At 38.6% G+C, this 23,765-nt stretch overlaps 1 protein-coding gene across 2 annotated transcripts in view; it reads left to right on the forward strand.

The window, feature by feature from the left end:
- Window positions 1-23,765, forward strand: part of NAPEPLD (N-acyl phosphatidylethanolamine phospholipase D) — a 53,645-nt gene that overhangs the window by 21,631 nt on the left and 8,249 nt on the right. For both annotated transcript variants that reach the window (XM_037836474.1, XM_037836475.1), the window contains exons 2-4: window positions 3,150-3,459; window positions 18,430-19,076; window positions 22,112-22,226. In XM_037836474.1, coding sequence (XP_037692402.1) covers window positions 3,150-3,459; window positions 18,430-19,076; window positions 22,112-22,226 — 1,072 coding nt within the window. The remainder of the gene's footprint in view (window positions 1-3,149; window positions 3,460-18,429; window positions 19,077-22,111; window positions 22,227-23,765) is intronic.

Here is a 23,765-nt window from a genome sequence, read left to right on the forward strand (position 1 = left end):
TCCTATATAATGTTATTGTATTCATTATTAGGAATTTTAAAAAGCCAAACATGTATTAAAAGCTCCAAAAATTACAATCTACTTTTTTAGGACTTGAACCGTTTTGGCTTTTTATACAAGTACCCACTTAAGTAAATTAGTCTGGACCTTAAAGCAGCACACAACTGAAAAGTAGAATTAAAACAGAAACACAGCTAAAAAGAGTAGGAATCCTTACTATTTAATGAGCTATTGTGCTCAGCACTTCACATGTGATTTGTTTTAATCTGTGTCATGGGTATCATCGTCCCTATTTTATAAATGAGAAAACTTACTTAAAATCATGCAGCTAGTAGGTGGTGGAGGCAAGTCTGGGAGTTAAGCTGTGTCTAACTCAAAGCCTTTGCTCTTCTACTTCCTCTTATTTCCTCCTACTCTCTATTATGAAGGGGTTCGATACCCTGCGCCTTGAAGACACAAGTGCAGCTGTGTCATGTGCTTGGTAAAATCAATTTCACTTTATGATAAAGAGGGCATTGAAAAGTTCAATGATGGGTAGGGGGAAGTAGTCACTTATCACTTATGACACCAGCCATATGCAGGTGTATTTCAGTGCAAAAGCAGCAAGTAAAAGCCTCTGTTCATTCAATAGACATTTATGGAGCAAAATCCTGAGCTAGGCCATATGGAAGATGCAAAGGTGTCTCTAACTAGCACCTAACCCTATAATCTATTGGAAAGTCAGATGGGTAAACAGCTGTTATAATAGACATACAATAATATCATAGTAGTGCAAAGGACCTATCTTGAGGTCTGAGTATAAGTCCATTCCTGTGAGGCAGGCAAGCCAGGCATTACTGTCTCCATTTAATGTTACTGTCTTCATTTAACAGAGGAGAAAGCAAAGTTTGGACAGTTAAGTTCCTTCTCTGAAAAGGTAATTTTTGAAGTGGGTCCCTTCCCCCTTAACCTTTGCAAAATAAGAATGTTGTGTAAGCAGCATTAAGCCCTGAGAAAAGGAAGTGAAACTGCGGTTGCACGCATTAGCCAAGCGTAACGCTTTTAACAATCAACAATTGTACCAATTCCAAGTGAAACTTTTTGTGAAATTTTTCTGTACCAACCTCTGTGCTAACCTTGCTAAAATGTCCTAAGCAACCAATAACTAACTGCCAACTCTGCTTCTGTCAAAATAGCTTGCTTACGTTTCCAAGATGTGGTTTCTGCCTATATAAGTCCCCAGCACCCTCAGGTCAGGGCTGCTTACTGAACTCCCTGAGCGGAGTGACAGTAAGCAGTCGCCGGCCGGCTAATAAAGGCTCTTTAAATTCTGTTTGGCTGTCTCGTACTTTAACTCGCGGGCACTGTAACAATTTTCAAGTTCCTCTGCAGACCCAGACCCAAGCAGTTATACTCTGTGGTGTGCACCCATGTATCAGAGTGCTCATGTGTCGGCTGTAGTTTTATAAAAAATACAAAAGTGCTGTTTAAATGAATGGTCTTTATTTCTGCCCTTTGTAAAGATCTCTGTTTGAATTTAATTCATAAGCCAGGTAAAGCGTTTCTTTGAGAACTGAGACTGGGATCCTTTACTTTCTAACAGAATTTAAAGAATTTAGATGTATGGCCAGATAACAGGATTAGGGAAAAATGAATTAGCATTTGGTGAATGCCAAGCACTTTATGTACATTATCTCATTTAATCCTTTGAAACTCAGGAGGTAGGTATTTTACAGATAAAAATTTTGAGAATTGGAAAGATTAAGTTATTTGCCTAGGGTATAAAGTCTTAGCTATTTAGACCCTTCCTCAAATAGTGGATGGCTGATCAACATTGTGTGCATTAGCTTTTGTCAGCTGTGTTTTTTTTTCATTAAGAAAAATAATTCTCCAGACCACAGACTATTTACTCTGGACAATTTGGGGAAAAAAGTTTGGGTTCAGTGCACATATTCATCCTGGGGTTTGTGTTCTTTCTTTTTCCTGGACACTGTTTCTGTTTCAATACCATTAATAGCCATAAAAATAATATTTGGCTTTCTGTTATTGTGCTTACTTTCTTAGGGTTATGAAGTATATCATATGTATGTATTGAGTTTAAATCAAATAAACAGAAAGCAAATGTTTAAGGGAATAAATAGAAAAGAAATGAAATTTGTGACAGATAAATGCATATTCTTAACACATCGTTTATCACTTTTATGTGTCTGGAATCTTGTACGGTTCAGATTAGGGATTTCAGTGCCTTAAATAGTGGTGGCCATGGTAGAAGTGGTAGGAGTAATTACAAGGTGAACAGCAAGAACTAATACTTATTGAGCTCTTATCAGGTGTTTGTGTATGTTACTATGTTTCTAAGTGCTTTACTTGTATTAGCTTTTTTAATCCTCTCAACCCTTGCAGGTAGGCAGTGTTATCACCTCTGTTTCACAGATGAGGAAATTGAGGCATGGAGAGATTAGTAAACCTGCCCTGTGTTACATACCTAGATACATACTGCACTGAGTTGGCAGTTCTGACCCTGAATTAATTCAAATTTGTGTCATTAACCAGTTAAACACATTATTGAAATCTCTCAATTAATATGTTATCTCCTTTTCTGGGATTCGAACTCATTGTACTTTTAGAGACATTGGTAACAGATTGTCTTTAATCTAAAAATGACATGGCTGCTAGTCATTTTTAGTATATGAGCTGGGCCTGGAAAGATGTTCTGGTTTGCTTAATTCTATGTAAGCCACTTGAATTACTGAGGTATCCTCAAGGAACTAAGGCAGTCCTTCTTACTATGTGTTGATAAAATAATACCTTTACAATTTACATCTGAAAATGTTACAGATCCATGAGGGTGCTTTAATGTATTCTACAGGATATCTTTGAAATTGAAAATGTCATTTGTTTACATGCTGGCTGGGAAAATATGTTGTTTTGGATTACAGCGGATAAGGGATTTTTGAAGAGTTTGGCAGTAATGCTAATAAGTAAAGCAAACATCTTTTCTATTTAGTGAGCAGTAATATTGGATTCTAAGATTACGTTTTGCAGGAAGACAATTTGAGCTAATAAACATAATATTTTTGTAAATTTTGGGAAAATTTTTTTTGGCTAAGAAATAGTACTATGTAATATGTTTTAATGACTATGTGTTTTTTTTCCCCTTCTTTTATAAGTTTTTTATCAAAGGACATGGAGGAAAATGAAAGCAACCAGCCCCTGATGACAAGCAGCCAATATCCTAAAGAAGTAGTAAGAAAACGCCAGAATTCAGCACGGAATTCTGGAGGAAGTGATTCTTCTAGGTTTTCCAGGAAAAGCTTCAAACTGGATTACAGATTAGAGGAAGATGTAACTAAATCAAAGAAAGGAAAGGATGGGAGATTTGTTAACCCTTGGCCAACTTGGAAAAATCCCTCTATTCCAAATGCCCTCAGATGGTTGATAATGGAAAAAGATCACAGCAATGTTCCACGGTCCAAAGAGGTAGCTTTTGGCTTTTTTGAGTGTTTTGTGTATACTCCTAAGACATACATTTTTTAACTTTGCTTTGAATTGCCTTGGGATACTCTAGTTAGAACCCTTTTAACATGATAAGGCATAGGACTAGGTTCTGGGGAGACAAAGTGAATAAGGTGTAACCTGTCTCCCAAGTTCATGGTTCAGCAGCAGAATACATATATGAATCTGGTGGCTACCAGAGGTAGGAAAAAAGTGCTTCAGAGATACAGGAAAGGAAGCGATTACTTCTGACTAACTGGACTGGAGATGGCTTCACCAAGGAGGTGATATGTGAGTTGGGCCTGGAAATATGTTCCGGTTTGCTAAAGCTGCCATTATACAAAATACTAGAAAATGGATTTTCTTTTATAAAGGGATTTATTAGGTTATAAATTTATGGTTCTAAGGCCATAAAAGTGTCCAAACAAGGCATCAACAAGAGGATACCTTCACTGAAGAACGGCTGATGGCGTCGGAATACCTCTGTCAGCTGGGAAGGCACGAGGCTGGTGTCTGCTGGTCTTTTGCTCCTGGTTTGTGTTTCAAAATGGCTTTCTCCAAAATGCCTCTGGGCTTCTGTCTTCACTCCTGTCTCTCAGTTCCTGTGTGTCGTTGCTTCTTTCTCCCAGGGCATTTCTTTTTAAGCATCTGGGGGTTCTCTCTTAGCTTCTCTGGGTTTCATTCTCTTAGCTTAGCATCTCCAAACATCCTTCTGTCTGCATCTCCTAGTGTCTCCAAACATCATTGTCTGTGTTGGCTCTTGAGCTCTCTTAAGTAGCCCAGTGAACTAATCAAGACCCATCCTGAATGGGTGGGGTCCACACCTCCATGGAAATAACCCAATCACAGATGTCACCCACAATTGGGTGAGTCGTGTCTCCATGAAAACAATCAAAGTGTTCTACCCAACAAGATTGGGTTAAAAGATCATGAATCTTCTGGGGTTCATAAGAGTTTCAAATTGGCAGAAAAGATAAGACCTATTTTGACAATGGTTTTCTGTGTGGATAATGCCATGAACAAGGTGAGAAAGTGCATGACATTTACCAGAAAGAAGTAACCTCTGATATGCATTTGGAATATAGAATATGAGGGCGAAGACGGGCCAAGAGTACTTGGCTTTTTTTTTTAAATGCAATTTTATTGAGATATATTCACATACCATTGAAACCATATGAAGTATACCATCACTGGCTCACAGTATCATCACATAGTTGTGAGTGCTTGGCTTTTAATCTTTGGATAAGGCTGTTAAAACTATAAGAGAAATGTTCAGATGAACTTTGTAGATCTTAAAAAATTGCCGATAGGTTACTGGCAACTTTAAAAGTGCTAGTTTTACTCAGGATAGAATTTATTAACATTTGACATCGGGATTATTACATGAATTGAGATTATACTTTGACCATGGGACGGGGGGAGAAGGAACACTTTTTTCTCCTTTCTTAGTTTCCTGCCCCTGCTTCCCACCTGTTCCTTTCCCCACTCTTCCCAGTCCTCCCTGGTCCCTCTTTCCCACCAGCCCTTGTCCTGTCAGGTTTTGTGGAAAGAGAAAGAGATAAGGAAGCTGGGGGTGACTGGTGAAGGGTAGGGGGATAGGTTGGAATGAAAAGAGTAGAGGCAGCCCAGAAGGCCTGAGTGCAGTAGGAAGCTGGGGAACAGGGAGAGGCTTAGATCTTTTACCTTGGGAATTGTGTCCATTTTTATTTTAATGATAGAGATAAAAAAAAGAGGAATGTTTATAGTATTAATTCTGGTTACCAGAATTGATTAAAATGAATATTTTTTTGGCACTTTTTTAGAATGAGGCAGGACCCTAATAGATGAACCCTTACACATTTGCACCTCTGAGGGTAGGAACAAGAAAGGTGTTTTATTCTGTTTTCCTGGAGAACTCCGTAAGAAGAGAAACACAGAGTCAAGCCAGGAAGGGAGGATTAAAGCAGGGATCAGTGATGGGTAGGCCATGTGTTGGGAAAAATTTCTTCCTGATTTTTGAGCCACAGCTTCTCAAAATACACAGGAAATAATGGTGTCTTTAATCTCACTTCATTTCAAAGAGCTGAATTTACCACATAAATGCAGAAATGCATCTTTACGCTTTAATGATTTGGGAGATATTAGAAACTGGGTTAAGTCTCTGAGGACCCACCAGGCCAGTGCTTCTTTAGCTCTTTTGGATACTGGTTCCTTTATCAGAAATATGCACATTCATTTAAGCACATTGCCTTTTGCCACAATTTCAGGGAGTTCATGGACCTTCTTAAACTAATCCATTAGCCCATTCACTCACTCATTTATTTGTTTTTTTCAACTAATACTCATTGAGTACCTGATGTGTGCCTGACACACTGTTCTAGGTGCTCGAGAAAAAGCCACAACAAAGCAGAAAGACATCCTGGCCTTCTTGGACCTTAGGTTTAGTGGGAGAGAGAGAGAGAGACAAACTAAATAAATAAGTAAATTAAATAGTATATTAAAAGGTGGTAAGTGCTGTGGAGAATAATAAAGTAGAGGGAAGTTAGGGAGATGAGTGGTGAGACTGCAATCTTTAATGAAGTTTTTTTTTTTTTTTTTTCAGAGGCTGTGCATGTTTTTTTTTTTAATCTTCATTTTATTGAGGTATATTCACATACCATGCAGTCATACAAAACAAATCGTACATTCGATTGTTCACAGTACCATTACATAGTTGTACATTCATCACCTAAATCAATCCCTGACACCTTCATTAGCACACACACAAAAATAATAAGAATAATAATTAAAGTGAAAAAGAGCAATTGCAGTAAAAAAGAACACTGGGTACCTTTGTCTGTTTGTTTGTTTGTTTCCTTCCCCTATTTTTCTACTCATCCATCCATAAACTAGACGAAGTGGAGTGTCGTCCTTATGGCTTTCCCAATCCCATTGTCACCCCTCATAAGCTACCTTTTTATACAACTGTCTTCGAGATTCATGGGTTCTGGGTTGTAGTTTGATAGTTTCAGGTGTCCACCACCAGCTACCCCAATTCTTTAGAACCTAAAAAGGGTTGTCTAAAGTGTGCATAAGAGTGCCCACCAGAGTGACCGCTCGGCTCCTTTTGGAATCTCTCTGCCACTGAAGCTTATTTCATTTCCTTTCACATCCCCCTTTTGGTCAAGAAGATGTTCTCCGTCCCACGATGCCAGGTCTACATTCCTCCCCGGGACTCGTATTCCACGTTGCCAGGGAGATTCACTCCCCTGGGTGTCTGATCCCACGTAGGGGGGAGGGCAGTGATTTCACCTTTCAAGTTGGCTTAGCTAGAGAGACAGGGCCACATCTGAGCAACAAGGAGGCGTTCGGGAGGAGGCTCTTAGGCACAACCATAGGGAGGCCTAGCCTCTCCTTGGCAGCAACCGTCTTCCCAAGGGTAAAACCTGTGGTAGAGGGCTCAACCCATCAAACCACCAATCCCCTATGTCTGTGGTCATGTTAGCAACCATGGAGGTGGGGTAGGCGAATACCCCTGCATTCTCCACAGGCTCCTCAAGGGGGCACTACATCTTTTTTTTTTTTCCTTGTTTTTCTTTCTTTCTTTTTTTTTTTAACTTTCCCTTCTTTTTTAAATCAACTGTATGGAAAAAAAAGTTAAAAAGAAAACAAACATACAATAAAAGAACATTTCAAAGAGACCATAACAAGGGAGTAAGAAAAAGACAACTAACCTAAGATAACTGCTTAACTTCCAACATGTTCCTACTTTACCCCAAGAAAGTTACCTAATATAGCAACATTTCTGTGAACTTGCTCCTACTATATCCATCAGAAATTAACAGACCATAGTCATTCCTGGGCATCCCCAGAACGTTAAATAGCTTATCTGTTCTTCTTGGATTATTGTTCCCCCTTCCTTAATTGCTCTCTATTGCTAGTTCCCCTACATTCTACATTATAAGCCATTTGTTTTACATTTTTCAAAGTTCACATTAGTGGTAGCATATAATATTTCTCTTTTTGTGCCTGGCTTATTTCGCTCAGCATTATGTCTTCAAGGTTCATCCATGTTGTCATATGTTTCACCAGATCGTTCCTTCTTACTGCCGCGTAGTATTCCATCGTGTGTATACCACATTTTATTTATCCACTCATCTGTTGAAGGACATTTGGGTTGTTTCCATCTCTTGGCAATTGTGAATAATGCTGCTATGAACATTGGCGTGCAGATATCTGTTCGTGTCACTGCTTTCCGACCTTCCGGGTATATACCGAGAAGTGCAATCGCTGGATCGAATGGTAACTCTATATGTAGTTTTCTAAGGAACTGCCAGACTGACTTCCAGAGTGGCTGAACCATTATACAGTCCCACCAACAATGAATAAGAGTTCCAATTTCTCCAGATCCCCTCCAGCATTTGTAGTTTCCTGTTTGTTTAATGGCAGCCATTCTAACCGGTGTTAGATGGTATCTCATTGTGGTCTTAATTTGCATCTCTCTAATAGCTAGTGAAGCTGAACATTTTTTCATGTGTTTCTTGGCCATTTGTATTTCCTCTTCAGAGAACTGTCTTTTCATATCTTTTGCCCATTTTATAATTGGGCCGACTGTACTATTGTCATTGAGTTGTAGGATTTCTTTATATATGCAAGATATCAGTCTTTTGTCAGATACATGGTTTCCAAAAATTTTTTCCCATTGAGTTGGCTGCCTCTTTACCTTTTTGAGAAATTCCTTTGAGGTGCAGAAACTTCTAAGCTTGAGGAGTTCCCATTTATCTATTTTCTCTTTTGTTGCTTGTGCTTTGGGTGTAAAGTCTAGGAAGTGGCCGCCTAATACAAGGTCTTGAAGATGTTTTCCTACATTATCTTCTCGGAGTTTTATGGTACTTTGTTTTATATTGAGATCTTTGGTCCATTTTGAGTTAATTTTTGTGTAGGGTGTGAGGTAGGGGTCCTCTTTCATTCTTTTGGATATGGATATCCAACTCTCCCAGCCCCATTTGTTGAAAAGACCATTATGACTCAGTTCAGTGACTTTGGGGGCCTTATCAAAGATCAGTCGGCCATCGATCTGAGGGTCTATCTCTGAATTCTCAATTCGATTCCATTGATCTATATGTCTGTCTTTGTGCCAGTACCATGCTGTTTTGGCAACTGTGGCTTTATAATAAGCTTCAAAGTCAGGGAGTGTAAGTCCTCCCACTTCGTTTTTCTTTTTTAGAGTGTCTAGCAATTCGAGGCATCTTCCCTTTCCAAATAAATTTGCTAACTAGCTTTTCCAAGTCTGCAAAGTAGGTTGTTGGAATTTTGATTGGGATTGCATTGAATCTGTAGATGAGTTTGGGTAGAATTGACATCTTAATGACATTTAGTCTTCCTATCCATGAACATGGAATATTTTTCCATCTTTTAAGGTCCCCTTCTATTTCTTTTAGTAGAGTTATGTAGTTTTCTTTGTATAGGTCTTTTCCATCTTTGGTTAAGTTTATTCCTAGGTACTTGATTTTTTTAGTTGCTATTGAAAATGGTATCTTTATCTTGAGTGTCTCTTCAGTTTGTTCATTTCTAGCATATAGAAACATTACTGACTTATGTGCATTAACCTTGTATCCCGCTACTTTGCTAAATTTGTTTATTAGCTCTAGTAGCTGTATCGTCGATTTCTCAGGGTTTTCTAGATATAAGATCATATCATCTGCAAACAATGACAGTTTTACTTCTTCTTTTCCAATTGGATGCCTTTTATTTCTTTGTCTTGCCGGATTGCCCTGGCTAGCACTTCCAGCACAATGTTGAATAACAGTGGTGACAGTGGGCATCCTTGTCTTGTTCCTGATCTTAGAGGGAAGGCTTTCAGTCTCTCACCATTGAGTACTATGCTGGCTGTGGGTTTTTCATATATGCTGTTTATCATGTTGAGGAAGTTTCCTTCAATTCCTACCTTTTGAAGTGTTTATCAAAAACGGATGTTGGATTTTGTCAAATGCTTTTTCAGCATCTATTGAGATGATCAATTGATTTTTCCCTTTTGACTTGTTAATGTGTTGTAATACATTGATTGATTTTCTTATGTTGAACCATCCTTGCATGCCTGGAATAAACCCCACTTGGTCATGGTGTATGATTTTTTTAATGTGTCTTTGGATTCGATTTGCAAGTATGTTGTTGAGGATTTTTGCATCTGTATTCATTAGGGAGATTGGCCGGTAGTTTTCCTTTTTTGTAGCATCTTTGCCTGGTTTTGGTATTAGATTGATGTTAGCTTCATAAAATGAGTTAGGTAGTGTTCCATTTTCTTCAATGTTTTGAAAGAGTTTGAGTAAGAGTGGTGTCAGTTCTTTCTGGAAAGTTTGGTAGAATTCCCCTGTGAAGCCATCTGGCCCTGGGCATTTATTTGTGGGAAGATTTTTGATGACTGATTGGATCTCTTTGCTTGTGATGGGTTGACTGAGGTCTTCTATTTCTTCTCTGGTCAGTCTAGGTTGTTCATATGTTTCCAGGAAATTGTCCATTTCCTCTACATTATCCAGTTTGTTGCCATACAGTTGATCATAGTATCCTCTTATAATTTTTTTAATTTCTTCAGGATCTGCAGTTATGTCACCTTTTTCATTCATTATTTTGTTTATATGGGTCTTCTCTCTTTTTGATTTTGTCAGTCTAGCTAGGGGCTTGTCAATCTTGTTGATCTTCTCAAAGAACCAACTTTTGGTGATATTTATCCTCTCTATTGTTTTTTTGTTCTCTATGTCATTTATTTCTGCTTTAATCCTTGTTATTTCTTTTCTTGTACTTGGTTTAGGATTGGTTTGCTGTTCATTTTCTAGCTTCTTCAGTTGATCCATTAGTTCTTTGATTTTGGCTCTTTCTTCCTTTTTAATACATGCGTTTAGTGCTATAAGTTTCCCCCTTAGCACTGCTTTTGCTGCATCCCATAGGTTTTGGTATGTTGTGTTCTCATTTTCATTCGTCTCTATATATTTAGCAATTTCTCTTGCTATTTCTTCTTTAACCCACTGATTGTTTAGGAGTGTGTTGTTTAACCTCCAGGTATTTGTGAATTTTCTAAGTCTCTGATGGTTATTGACTTCTAATTGTATTCCATTGTGGTCAGAGAATGTGCTTTGAATAATTTCAATCTTTTTAAATTTATTGAGGCTTGTTTTATGTCCCAGCATATGATCTATTCTGGAGAAAGTTCCATGAGCACTAGAAAAGTATGTGTATCCTGGTGATTTGGGATGTAATGTCCTGTATATGTCTGTTAAATCTAATTCATTTATCAGATTGTTTAGGTTTTCAATTTCCTTATTGGTCTTCTGTCTGGTTGATCTATCTATAGGAGAGAGTGATGTGTTGAAGTCTCCCACAATTATTGTGGAAACATCAATCGCTTCCTTTAGTTTTGCCAGTGTTTCTCTCATGTATTTTGTGGCACCTTGATTGGGTGCATAGACATTTACGATTGTTATTTCTTCTTGTTGAATTGCCCCTTTTATTAGTATGTAGTGGCCTTCTTTGTCTCTCAAAACATCCCTGCATTTAAAGTCTATTTTATCTGAGATTAATATTGCTACACCTGCTTTCTTTTGGCTGTAGCTTGCATGAAATATTTTTTTCCATCCTTTCACTTTCAGTTTCTTTGTGTCCCTGTGTCTAAGATGAGTCTCTTGTATGCAACATATTGATGGTTCATTTTTTTTGATCCATTGTGCGAATCTATATCTTTTAATTGGTGAGTTTAATCCATTTACATTCAGCGTTATAACCGTGAAGGCATTTCTTAAATCAGCCATCTTATCCTTTGGTTTATGTTTGTCATATTTTTCCCCTCTCTTTATTAATATCCTTTAATGTACCCATACTGAATCTCTTTAGTACTGAACCTTTCTCCATGTCTCTCTGTCCTTTCTTTGTTTCTCTGTCTGTAGGGCTCCCTTGAGTATCTCCAGTAGGGCAGGTCTCTTGTTAGCAAATTCTCTCAGCATTTGTTTGTCTGTGAAAAATTTAAGCTCCCCCCAAATTTGAAGGAGAGCTTTGCTGGATAAAGTATTCTTGGTTGGAAATTTTTCTCACTCAGAATTTTAAATGTATCGTGCCACTGCCTTCTTGCCTCCATGGTGGCTGCTGAGTAGTCACTACTTAGTCTTATGCTGTTTCCTTTGTATGTGGTGAATTGCTTTTCTCTTGCTGCTTTCAGAACTTGCTCCTTCTCTTCTGTGTTTGACAGTGAGATCAGAATATGTCTCGGAGTGGGTTTATTTGGATTTATTCTATTTGGAGTTCGCTGAGCATTTATGATTTGTGTATTTATGTTGTTTAGAAGATTTGGGAAGTTTTTCCCAACAATTTCTTTGAATACTCTTCCTAGACCTTTACCCTTTTCTTCCCCGTCTGGAACACCAATGAGTCTTATATTCGGACGTTTCATATTATCTATCATATCCTTGAGGTCTGTTTTGATTTTTTCAATTTTTTTCCCCATTGTTTCTTTTATGCTTTCATTTTCCATTCTGTCATCTTCCAGGTTACTGATTCGTTGTTCAGCTTCCTTTAGTCTTGTACTATGAGTGTCCAGAATCTTTTTAATTTCGTCAACCGTTTCTTTAATTTCCATAAGATCATCCATTTTTTTTATTTAGTCTTGCAATGTCTTCTTTATGCTCTTCTAGGGTCTTCTTGATATCGTTTGTATCCCGTACTATAGTCTCATTGTTCATCTTTAGTTCTTTGAGGAGCTGCTCTAGGTGCTGTGTCTCTTCTGATCTTTTGATTTGGGTGCTTGGGCTTGGGTTATCCATATCGTCTGGTTTTTTCATATGCTTTATAATTTTCTGTTGTTTCTGGCCTCTTGGCATTTGCTGAACTTGATAGGGTTCTTTTAGGATTTGTAGACCAATTGAAGTCCTTATCTCTAATTTATCAGATCTATAGCTTCGTGGAGTACACTTTCTCTAACTAACCAGCAGGTGGCGTCCACGAGCCACCTGTTCTCCACAAGCCAGTTCTCCCCTGCTTAGCCTTTTTGGTGAGTGGGGGAGTGAGTCTTGTGGGGTCCAATTGGTGTACCAAGATTGCGTGTGTAGTTGGTGTTGCCTGCCCTGTATATGGGGCGTGTTTCTGGGCAGTCGGAGTGGGGGTGGCTCTAACAATCAAATCTCCCTGGTGATCCTGGAGTTTTAAAGCTGCTGCAATAGTCTGTTCCTTCCGTTCAGTCCTGCCACAGTTTGTCTCTGCCACTGACCCACAAGTCCTTGGTATTGGCGTATGGCTCCTGAGACTTGCAAGTGGGCCCCTCTTCCAGGCTGTGCACCCCGGGTCCTCTGTTGAGGGATGACTGCGCTATGTCACAGGTGAGTGCCGTCCCCCCAGGGCAGTTGTGGGCTGCTGGGCTGTGTAGGTAGGCTCCCAGTCTGCTGAAATGATGGCTGAATGGGGCTTTGTTAATTCACACTGCTCCACCTTCCCAACTCTGGGACAATCACCTGAGGTTGCAGGGAAGGCTAATGTCCACACCAGGTTTTGTGGTGTGTGCCTGTTATTTGAAGCTCTTCCGTCACACTGGGTTGTTTGGGGCAGCTCCGGGCTATGGGGCTGGCGACGGGCAGGAGTGTTTCCTGTCCACCAGGATGATGGCTGTGAGCAGACACCCCCGTTTTCTTGGGAAGTTGTGGTGTTTAGTGAATTTTCTCAGCCACTGGATTATTGCCTTTTATCTCAGAGCTCTCTTAGTTCTCCTCTTGTCTTGCTGAAATTGCAAGTCTTTGAAGCTTTCTGTGTTGGGCTTCTTAGAGTAATTGTTTTAGAAAAAGAAAAAAGGATTAAAAAAAAGGGCCCTCCTCAGAGATCTAATGGGTTATGGAAATGCTAAGAGACAAAGCAATTAGGGCCATTAAGGAAAGGTCCACAGGGCAGAGAGATCAGCTTTTATTCGGGATTTGCATATCAGCCTCAGGGTCTGAGCTCTGCCCTTCCCCTTTCTATGTTCACTAGAACTCCAAAAATCCTCTGCTTTTATTTTGGTGTTTTTCGTGTTTTTTCTATGCCTGTCTCCTCTCTGCTGGGCTGGCTGCTCTCAGATTCTCTGGTGTCTGGTCTCAGTCTATCTATGGTTGGAGTTTGGATCAGTAGAATGAGTTTCCGATAAGGGCTGCCACTGCAGTTCTCCCTTCTCCTTCCCGGAGCTGACAGCCCCGCCTCCCATGGGACTGAGCCTGGCAGGGAGGGGTGTGGGTCCCCTGGCCACAAAAACTTACAGATTTCGCTGATCTCAGCAGTTCCACATTTTCATGAGTGTTGTATGAAGTATGCCCAAAGTCAGATTGCTCTGTGGTGTCCAGTCCACGCAGTTCCTGGCTTTCTACCTACTTTCCTGGAGGAGTAACTAAAACATACAGCTCACCAGTCCGCCATCTTGCTCCGCCTCCTCAACTCTTTTTTAAAAATAATTTTTCAAAAGTATGATTTAAACAGATTTGACTGGGGTCAGCTTCTTTGCTTCTTCCACTTCACTCATGCACACACACATACCCTTAAAATAATATGTATACTAACAAGAACATGGTTTTTGTTGCTTATTTTTAATATGTTATTATCATTTATCCATGGAAAGAGTTACAGTTTAGTGATAAAGTAGGGTCTTTAGAGTGAGGAAGACCTGGTTTTCACTCCAGATTGGACCTTTATTTGTTGTATGACCTTGGCAAGTTTCTTAGTGACCCCACTGTGCCTTGGTCTGGTTATCTGAAAATGGTGGAAACATCTGCTTCACAGTGTCAGATGACATAATGTACTTAAAGCACCTGGCAAAGGGTTATGGTTCATTGAATGTTAGGATTTTTTCCTTTCCTCAGGAAAGGTAAAACATTAACTAGTGTACTGGTTAATTATGGACATTGGGATTTTCCCTTAGGCAGCTTTTAAAAAGGAAGACCAGCCAAGAAAATCTTGATCTAGCCAAGAAAAACACCAAGTGAATGCTTGGTTTCCTCAAATAAATAAGATTGCTCCCCCTCCCCCCCTCTGATAAACTTTTTCAAGCTCTGGTGATTACAATAGAAAGAAAAAAATGAATTTTTCTTTTCAGGATCTCAATTCTAGGCTCCAGTCCTTTGAATTTTATGGGTCAGAAGTGATACAGGTCAAACTCTGTTAAATAAGCTGCTCTTTGTGATGGGTATGAAAACAATATAGCATGAAGAAAGGAACATGAAGAAGAAGTTTGACTACTTAATTCCAATCCCTTGTCAGCAGTATACTCTTTTTAAGAAGCTTTATTGAGATATAATCCACATACTGTACAATTGACCCATTTAAAGTGTACAGCTCAATAGTTTTAATATTCACAGAGTTGTGCAACCATCACTACAGTCTAATTTAATACATTTTTATCATCCCCAAAAGAAATCTCACACCCCTTAGCCACCCTCTCCCCCCAGTCCCCTCATACTTCCCACCCAACCTCTGGCAACCACAAATCTACTTTCTTTCTCTCTCTCTTTTTTTCTATAGAATTTGTCTATTCTGGACATTTCTTATAAATGAAATCATACACTATTTGGTCCTTTGTGACTAACTTCTTTTAGCACTTTACCTCTTAATAATTTGTTTGGAGAACAAACTTAGGCTCTCAGAGTTGCTCTATTGAAGATTTTATCTCCTGTTCCTCCCTCCCCGCTGGCCAGAAGATATGAATGCCAAATATTAAACTGCAGATGACTTTTAAACTTAGAGCAAAAAGAACTTGCAACAGTTTTCAGGGAATTTTGTTCTAGATATTTTGATGCACTAACATGATGCTACTCAAACTTTTTTTTTCAGTTTTAACATAATATAAACTCCCCGTGTTTAAAATGTATAATTTGATGAGTTTTGACATATGTATAAACCCATGAAACATCACCATAGTCAAAATAATGAACATATCCAAAAGTTTCCTTGTGCCTCTTTATAATCCACCCCCCCCTTACTTTCCCATTTGTTACTTTAAAAAAATATATTAAATGAGATAACATTTGGAAGAAGTACAGTGGTTGGAGGCAGTATACATGGTGGCTAGCTGTGTGACCTTGTGTGAGTACTGTCACTTCTCTAATTCTTTGTTTTCTCATCTATAAAACAGATCATTACAGCATCAACCTCAGGATTGCAGTCAGGGTTTAATTTTTAAATTCTTATGAAGCAGTTAGTACTGTTCCTACCTACCTAGCTAGATGGTAGCTTTTATTAGTGTTATTTTGTTCTGTGTTATAATATACCAAAGTGCTTGATACATCAGATAATTAATAATCATTGTTACGCACATAGTACAATGCCCAAGATGTGGTATGTACTCAATTTATATTCTTTCCCTCTCCCTCTTCTCCATAATTCTCCATAATTTCCTGCTATAATAATACAGCATTTATTATTGTTTAGTAACCCAGTTACCAACTTTGAAAATCTTAAAAAATTAACATTCATTCCTCTAACAGATTTTATTGAGTACATGCTGTGTTTCAGTCACCGAACCAGATATTGTGAGTGATACCAACTTGAATAAGACATGGGATAAGTACTGTATAAATAGCCAGAGTAAGGGCAGAATATCTGTAGATGCGTGAACAGAGTGGTCTGGAAGTTTAGAGATGGGAGTGAGTGGTTCCCTCCGTGGAGACCCACGGATAGCCCGATGAAGGGTGAGGAATTTGATTGAGGTCTCAAATGTGGAGGGCATTTTGATCTGAGAAGTGGTAGCAGTACCAATGCAGCATTCTCATGCTCAGTCTAGGAGCGGAAAGTCATCCCTGTGTAGCTGGGATACAGAACATGTGTAGAGGAGTGGAGTGGAACATGGCTGGAAAGATGGATTGGGCACTCCATGGACAGGCTTACTACTGGGCTAAGGAGTTGAAATGTATTTGGTCAGGCATTAGTGAGCCAGTGAAGATGTTTCAGCAGAGGAGAGAGTTCCACCTTAAGTAGTCTTTTAATTGGCTCGTGTATGGATTGAGTTGATGGGAAGACAGTTGGGCAGTCAGGCAGGCTTTGAGGAGTCTGGATGTTATTTAGGGTCTTAAGTAGGTTAGCGGCAATGAGAAAGGAAACAAGGGTAAAGGTGCAAGAGATCCATAGGGTTGGTGCCTGATTTGTTTTCAGAAGTGGAGGCTTTCTTCTTCTTTAGGAATTCTTACAGAGTACCTACTATGTGCCATCCCTCACAGCAGTGAAGTGTAGATACTATTATTATCCCGATTTTCCAGATAAGGAAACTAAGGCTTAGAGTGGCTCTGTGTTATCCTCTACCTCTTTTGCTCCTTCTCTTCCCTCTCCTGGCCTTTTTCCCATTCAGATGTCCCAGTGGCCTCTCAGTTTTCCTTTAACAGCATCTCCCCATCTGCCCTCACTTTTCTCTCACCATATCTCATAAGGACTGTTGTCACCCAACCAACTTCCAGGACATAATTTTTGTTTTTTCTAATAGTTGCTTCCTTATTATCTCTGGGTGGAGTATGACATTCAGGGCTCTTATTGTGTTCTGATATTTTATGGTCTCTGTCCTTTACTCTCAAGCACCATGTTCCTGGGTAGCTCTCTTTCTTTCTCAGGCAGTTTCTCCACCTGAAATGCCCTTCATTTGTCTTTATAATGAATTTCTCCTCTTTCTGCAGGAATGCACAATTACTGCGTCTGTGATGCTTTTGGCAACTGATTCTTTATTTCTTCTTATTAGACTATAGCATATATAATATTTTATTTAATTACTTATCTAATATAACATCTTTTCCATAATTGATCTGTAGCAAATTATAAAAATACTAGCAGTATGGATGAGCATAAAAGAACAAACAAAATATTTGGGTAGGAAAATAAAATAATGCCAAGAGTGAAGTTAAAACAGAAATACATGCCGTAACGTGCTGCACATTTCTGGAGGTAGCTTCAGCTCTTCTTGGAATTTCCTGGACAAAGCAAAAGGGAAACACAGATTGTTAGTCTTTCCAGTGACAGTCAGAAGAATAAAGCCAGTTGTCTGGGGAAGAAGAGCTTTTCCTGTGCTGAGAATTAAGAATAATGTTTCTGGGGTGAGTAAGAAGGTGGGGATGGTGGAGGTGGTTACCAAATCTTCAACAACAGCCCTACAGTGAAGTGTGCCCTGTTTCACGAGAAGGCTTCTTGTAAGAACCTCGATGTAGCCAGATAGGATAATGCTAAAGCACAATTCAGTAAAAGCATTTAATAAAAGGCCAGGACTGTGATCCTAAAGCAGCTTTTTATTGGTTTGGCTTGATACAAGGATAAAATGTAGAGTAACCAAAGGATTAAGACTTACCATATTTTGTTGTGGTTATTGTTTTACATCTGTTCCCCCCCCCCAAAAGTGACCAACTTTTCATAGACAGGGGCTATGTTTCACTTTGGTTGTGCTCAATGGTAGAAAATCTTAAGGGTAAGGAATGAGGACATATGTCTATAACTGTGATTTGCCCAGGAATCATCACCAGGCTTCACTTTCAATTATATGCTGTCAGACATTCAAATTCATATCTGAGATCCAAGACCTATAAATAAGTGGTCATGAGCTTTCTTTACTATTTCCAGGAGCTGACCTGCTTCTGATGTAGTTTTTAGCAGCAAGTATACCAGTCGAGTGAATGGCAATAGCAAAATGACTGTATCTAGGCCAGTTGACCTTTGGCACTACAGAAGAGAACCTTTTAGTTTAATAAATTTAGCAGTACTCAAAGTTTTAAAATTTAGTTTTCCCTTTGCCTATTGCATTTGGGACTAAGAATAGCTTACATTACTATATTGCCCTGATTATCAAGTCAGATTCAGAGAGAAGTTAAATATGCATTTTCAAGAGAAAAGCAAAAATAGTAAATGTATTGAATTACTTCAGTTCTCCCAAAATATCCTTTATGTCTATAATTTTAGGTCAACATATGTCATGATGAAGTACCTTTTTTTTTTTTCCCCTAACTGCTGCTTTGTGTTTATTTTTACACATAGGAACTTGATAAAGAACTCCCAGTACTTAAACCCTATTTTATCGGTGACCCTGAAGAAGCTGGAGTGAAGGAAGCTGGCTTAAGAGTCACATGGCTGGGACATGCAACAGTAATGGTAGAGATGGATGAGCTCATATTTCTCACGGATCCCATTTTTAGCCATCGTGCTTCACCGTCGCAGTATGTGGGTCCGAAACGCTTTCGTCGTCCTCCATGCACAATAAGCGAGCTGCCCCCAATAGATGCAGTCCTTATAAGTCACAACCACTATGACCACCTGGACTACAATTCTGTCATTGCTCTGAATGAGCGATTCGGTAATGAGTTGAGATGGTTTGTGCCTTTGGGTCTCCTCGACTGGATGCAAAAGTGCGGCTGTGAGAATGTGATTGAGCTGGACTGGTGGGAGGAGAATTGTGTCCCCAGACATGATAAGGTCACCTTTGTCTTTACACCGTCCCAGCACTGGTGTAAGAGGACTCTAATGGATGACAATAAGGTTCTGTGGGGTAGCTGGTCTGTCTTGGGGCCTTGGAATAGATTCTTTTTTGCAGGAGATACTGGTTATTGCCCTGCTTTTGAAGAGATAGGAAAAAGATTTGGACCTTTTGACCTTGCAGCTATTCCTGTTGGAGCTTATGAACCCAGGTATGTAGACTCCAAAATCTGACCCAAAAGAAAATATTCCTGCTCATAATGAGTTAAGCAAATTTGAAAGTAAAGTAGTTAAGATTTTATGATATTTCTGATTTGTGATTTTAATGGTGGACCTTGTTAATGCATTGGTTGGGGATTGGTGGGTCAGCCTCAATTAAATTTTTTTAAATCTGAAAATAACTTAATTACAGTCATATCAATCAAATAATAATTCAAAATCAGAAATGATATTACCAAGAGAAAAGGACCAAGGTTTAAAGAATTATTATACCTAGCCAGAAGTCCACATACCCTTTTGACTAAAGTTAAACTATGATCAGTCATCAAATCTAACTCTTTTTCTTCCTTTTCCATTGAGGATACTTTCTTTATATAACTGCTTTTCACTCCATGACTGGACTGCACCAATCCTCTGTCCTGTAGCTCTCCTGTGTTTAGCAGAGAGAGGAAAAAATATGGAATCTTCATATAGCATGAATCCCCTGTGATGTTTTCATTTCATGCAGCACTGAAGATAATCTGGTAATGACACTACTGCATTACCCACCATTCTCCCTCCAACCTCTATATCACACATCTCCAGAGCAAATAAAGGTCACATTATCACTGGAGACCTAGGAAGAGGCCCATCCACTCTCTGTGCTTCCTGAATACTGTCTCCTTAGGGAAAAGAAGAGATTTCGAAGAATTCATTTAGATTTTAGTCAACTATGGTTTACATGTACAGGTAAAGAGAAAATAAACAGAGTAACAAAGTAAGTGTTAAGAAAATTTTTAATTTTATTTTATTCTGAAGTTCAGGCATAGATACATATAAATGTATTTTATTTAGATAGTTTTACAAACAGAACAATCCTACAAGCAGAACATACATAGACGAATTGAATTAGTCTGATTTTTTGTTTCTATTTGTTTTTGTTATAGTTATTTAAATATTACATTTTCAAGTTCACCAAAACTATTTCTTCCCTAACTTTATCAATGCTTCTCCCCTTTTATTTTATTCTAGTTGCCTTGTTTTGGGATATTTTTACTTTTTCTTATTTCCTTGACTCCAGATAATTATTAAAATGATTATAAATCAATATTAGTGCTTCAATTTCACTTTTCCCCTTAAATAATTAAAATCCTAATGGAAACTCTCAAAACATCAATCAACTGTATCTTTTTTAAACAGTTACAAATCAACTTTATATGATATTGTTCTTACTCAATGTTAATATATTTTAATGTCATTTATAATTATGAAAATAAATCTCATATCTAGCTGTTTAAAAAATGTCACTTAAATAAAAGGAAAATTGATATAACTTCCAACCAAACCACTCAGATTTACTCTTTTAATACTCCTTCCTGCTTGTATTGCAGCTATTTTGTTACTAAAATGTGAGGAGGATGGGGAGGACATATTTTCTCTAAGACAATTAAATTGTAATCAGTACTAGTAGTTTTAAAATCAAATTGTCCATTCAGTAAAACTTTAGGGTACTTTATAGACGTTAACACAATGACACCCACAATGACTTCCAGTGACATGCTTGCTTGGACAATATCCTTTGGGGTCTCCTGTCACCAGGTATTCTATCTAAGTCAGTAGTTTAAGTTTTTATTTTAATTTTTACACACCATAGAGTAAAATTTTTAAATTTATTTCAGATAGTAGAAATAAATTTACCCCCTTTAGAAGGGTAGAAAGGAATATGTCTACTCCTGTGATTTGCAGTAGGATTTTTTAAAAAGAAAAGTAGAGATAAACATTGAAAACTGTCTTCATCCTGCCCTGAATTCCAAGTGCCAGGAGATGTGGCGGAACAGTGCTTCTCTGATCCAACTGTTGAGAAGAACACAGTGGCTTTGTTTATAGGCTCCTCTAAGGCCCAGTTTCTGCTCACAGTAAATGACAACCTACTAGCTGCTGCAGATGGATGAACTTTTCCATAGGGCAGTCTATGAAGCTCAGGTGCACCTATGCTGAATCCATATCCAATAGTCTTAATGGTAGCATTAGTCAGCATTTGAAGGCTGGAGATATAAATAATGTGAAGACAATGCTGTTTTCCTCCTCTAAATTGATGGCTTGGAAAGCAAAGTGTATGCTTATGGACAGTATACTTTTTTCTTTGCACCAAAAATAATAATTCTTTCTCCCGTAAGTGTTGGTTTTGTCAACTCTTACTTGCTTTGGAGAATTTTGTGAAGTATGTTCTGTCATTGATGGTTTCATATACTTTGTCTTGTTTAATTCTCTAAACAACTTTATGAGGTAGGTATATTTCTGTATCACAGACAAGGAAATGGAGGGTCAGAGAATTTGAAGAGACTTTGCAAAAGCGTTCCAGGAACTGGTAGAGTGGGCTTCTTCATACCCAGGTTTTCTGCTCCTTGAGCCCTTGCTCTTTCAAAAGCACTAGGCAGTTGTTCAGTGTTTCTAAAATATCTGTCTAGTCACGTGAACCCATTACTCCCCCTCATGTACCCTCTGTTCTTGCCAAATCAAACTGTTTTGTTTTATGATGTTTAAATAAGATTCCTTGCATAGTAATTGGATTTTTTCCTCCCAGTCTTAAATAAATACTATACCCTAATTTTTGTTTGCTTTTCACTTTAGCAATTTTTTAAAAAAATGTGTTTCAGCAGGTTATTCAGGTTCTTTCGCCATTGAAGCTTTGGCTTCAGTTCTTTACCCATCATTAGTTTTCTTTGATTCACACCAGGATTGCAAAATGTCCCTTTTTAAAAACAACAGTACAATGTATCTTCAGAATAAATCATCAGTAAAATAAAAATATACATGAAAGATTATCTTATTCAGAGGGAAGTTTTGCTCGAAACCTATCTATAGTGTAGCAGTTTGTACAAGAAAGATTTTTGCTTGTTTTTCCTAGCAGAAAGGTACATAAAGGAAGATGGTTTTTCCCACTGTGATTTATTCCTGTGCAGAAACTTAAAGGTTGATTAGAAAAAGCAGTAATTTGGATTTAGTGTATACTTCAAAGGCCAGACTTAATAAATTGCTGTTTCATCAGGTGGTTTATGAAATGGCAGCACATAGACCCAGAAGAAGCTGTAAGGATTCACATTGATGTTCAAGCAAAGAAATCTGTGGCAATTCACTGGGGAACTTTTGTTTTAGCAAATGAGGTGAGTTTTGATTATGATTAAAAAAATAATAATAATAACTTTGTTTATGTGTTTGATCTATGATAGGATTCAGGCATCATGGAACCCTAGCAGAATTTTCAGAGGCCAGATTGTAGAATCAGAACTTGCAAAGTCATCACGTGAATTAGGGTAATGAATCATATTAATTAGTAAAATAATATTTAGATACAGTGGGAGAAAAAAAAACCACATTGCATGCTGTTTGATTTGCTTATTTCTGTAGGTAATGAAGCATGTATTTATATGTACAACCAAAAATCTGTATGTGTAGTCTGGAGAATAGAAAAGTTTGAACTATTCATGTCTTTCTTCTCAAGGAAATGTTTGTTCTAACAAAGATAATGACATGTACGTAATAACTCTGATAGAGATGTTGAAAGGGGTAAGTGCTGTAAGTGTAGGGCAGATAAGGAGTCTGAGAGTTAGAATCTGTTACTGGAGAAGGCAAGGAGGAAGGCATTTCAAGAGGAGGAAAGGGCAGAGCATAGGATTGGAGGCAGCAAGCACAGGGAATAGTGAGAAATGAGTTCAGCAGCAGTGTGGGAGGCATGGAGGGCAGTGGGGCATTATTGTTCATCCAATAAACATTGATTCAATGTCTGCTCTGGGCTGGGCATTGTGATAAATGGTGGTTTTATTCCTAGTCTAATACAAAATAGCTAGTTTTACCTTAAGGGAACCGAACCCTAAAACTGCTACTAGCGAGGTTCTGGGATCAAGCAGAAGGTTTGTGTAAAGCTTTCTCTCTTTTCCTGGACTCAGGGCCTGCCCTAAGCAAAATTTAGAAATGGACGGTTAGACCTGGACATTCTCCCACTGCACTTTCTACAGCACTCTTCCATATCCCAGGGCCTCTTCTGTTGGAACCCAGTGTTTTCATGCTGTTCTAAGCACCACACCACCCCCCCCCCCCACCCATTCTGATCTGCTGTCTGCCTAAAAGCAACTTGGTTGAAAATTACCTAAAATACTGCTTGCTTGCTCCCTCCTCCTCTCAAAATTCCCATCCCAGCCATACTCTTGGAGGAGGAGATTTAATGAATAAATGAATGACCATGGTGGAAAGTGAGGAAGAGAGAGAGAGAATGAGAATCTAAATGAGTATGTATGTATTTGGAGTAAGGAGAGGCTTAAAACTGGTGTCTAGTGGCATACTATTCTATACTTGGTAGCAACTTCTTATTCTATAAATAAAGTTGGCCGACTAAGCCATAAGCCATTAGAGGGAGCCCAGTCCACACAAGACCTCACTCACTTCTGACACCAAACCACCCTCAGATTAGATAATTTGCTAGAAGGACTCACCAAATTCCATACACATAATTACAGTTTATTACAGAGAAAGGATACAGGTTAAAATCAGCCAAGGGAAGAAGCACATAGGGCAGAGTCCAGGAAAAGTTCCAAACAGGAACTTCTGTTGTCCCCTTCCCGTGGAGTCAGGACATGTTCCTTTCCTGCCATATCTATGTGTGACAATACTCATGGAATGATGCCAACCGGGGAAGCTCCCCCAAG

The sequence above is a fragment of the Choloepus didactylus genome, chromosome 5, assembly GCF_015220235.1.
Source record: "Choloepus didactylus isolate mChoDid1 chromosome 5, mChoDid1.pri, whole genome shotgun sequence".
Taxonomy (NCBI): Eukaryota; Metazoa; Chordata; class Mammalia; order Pilosa; family Megalonychidae; genus Choloepus; species Choloepus didactylus.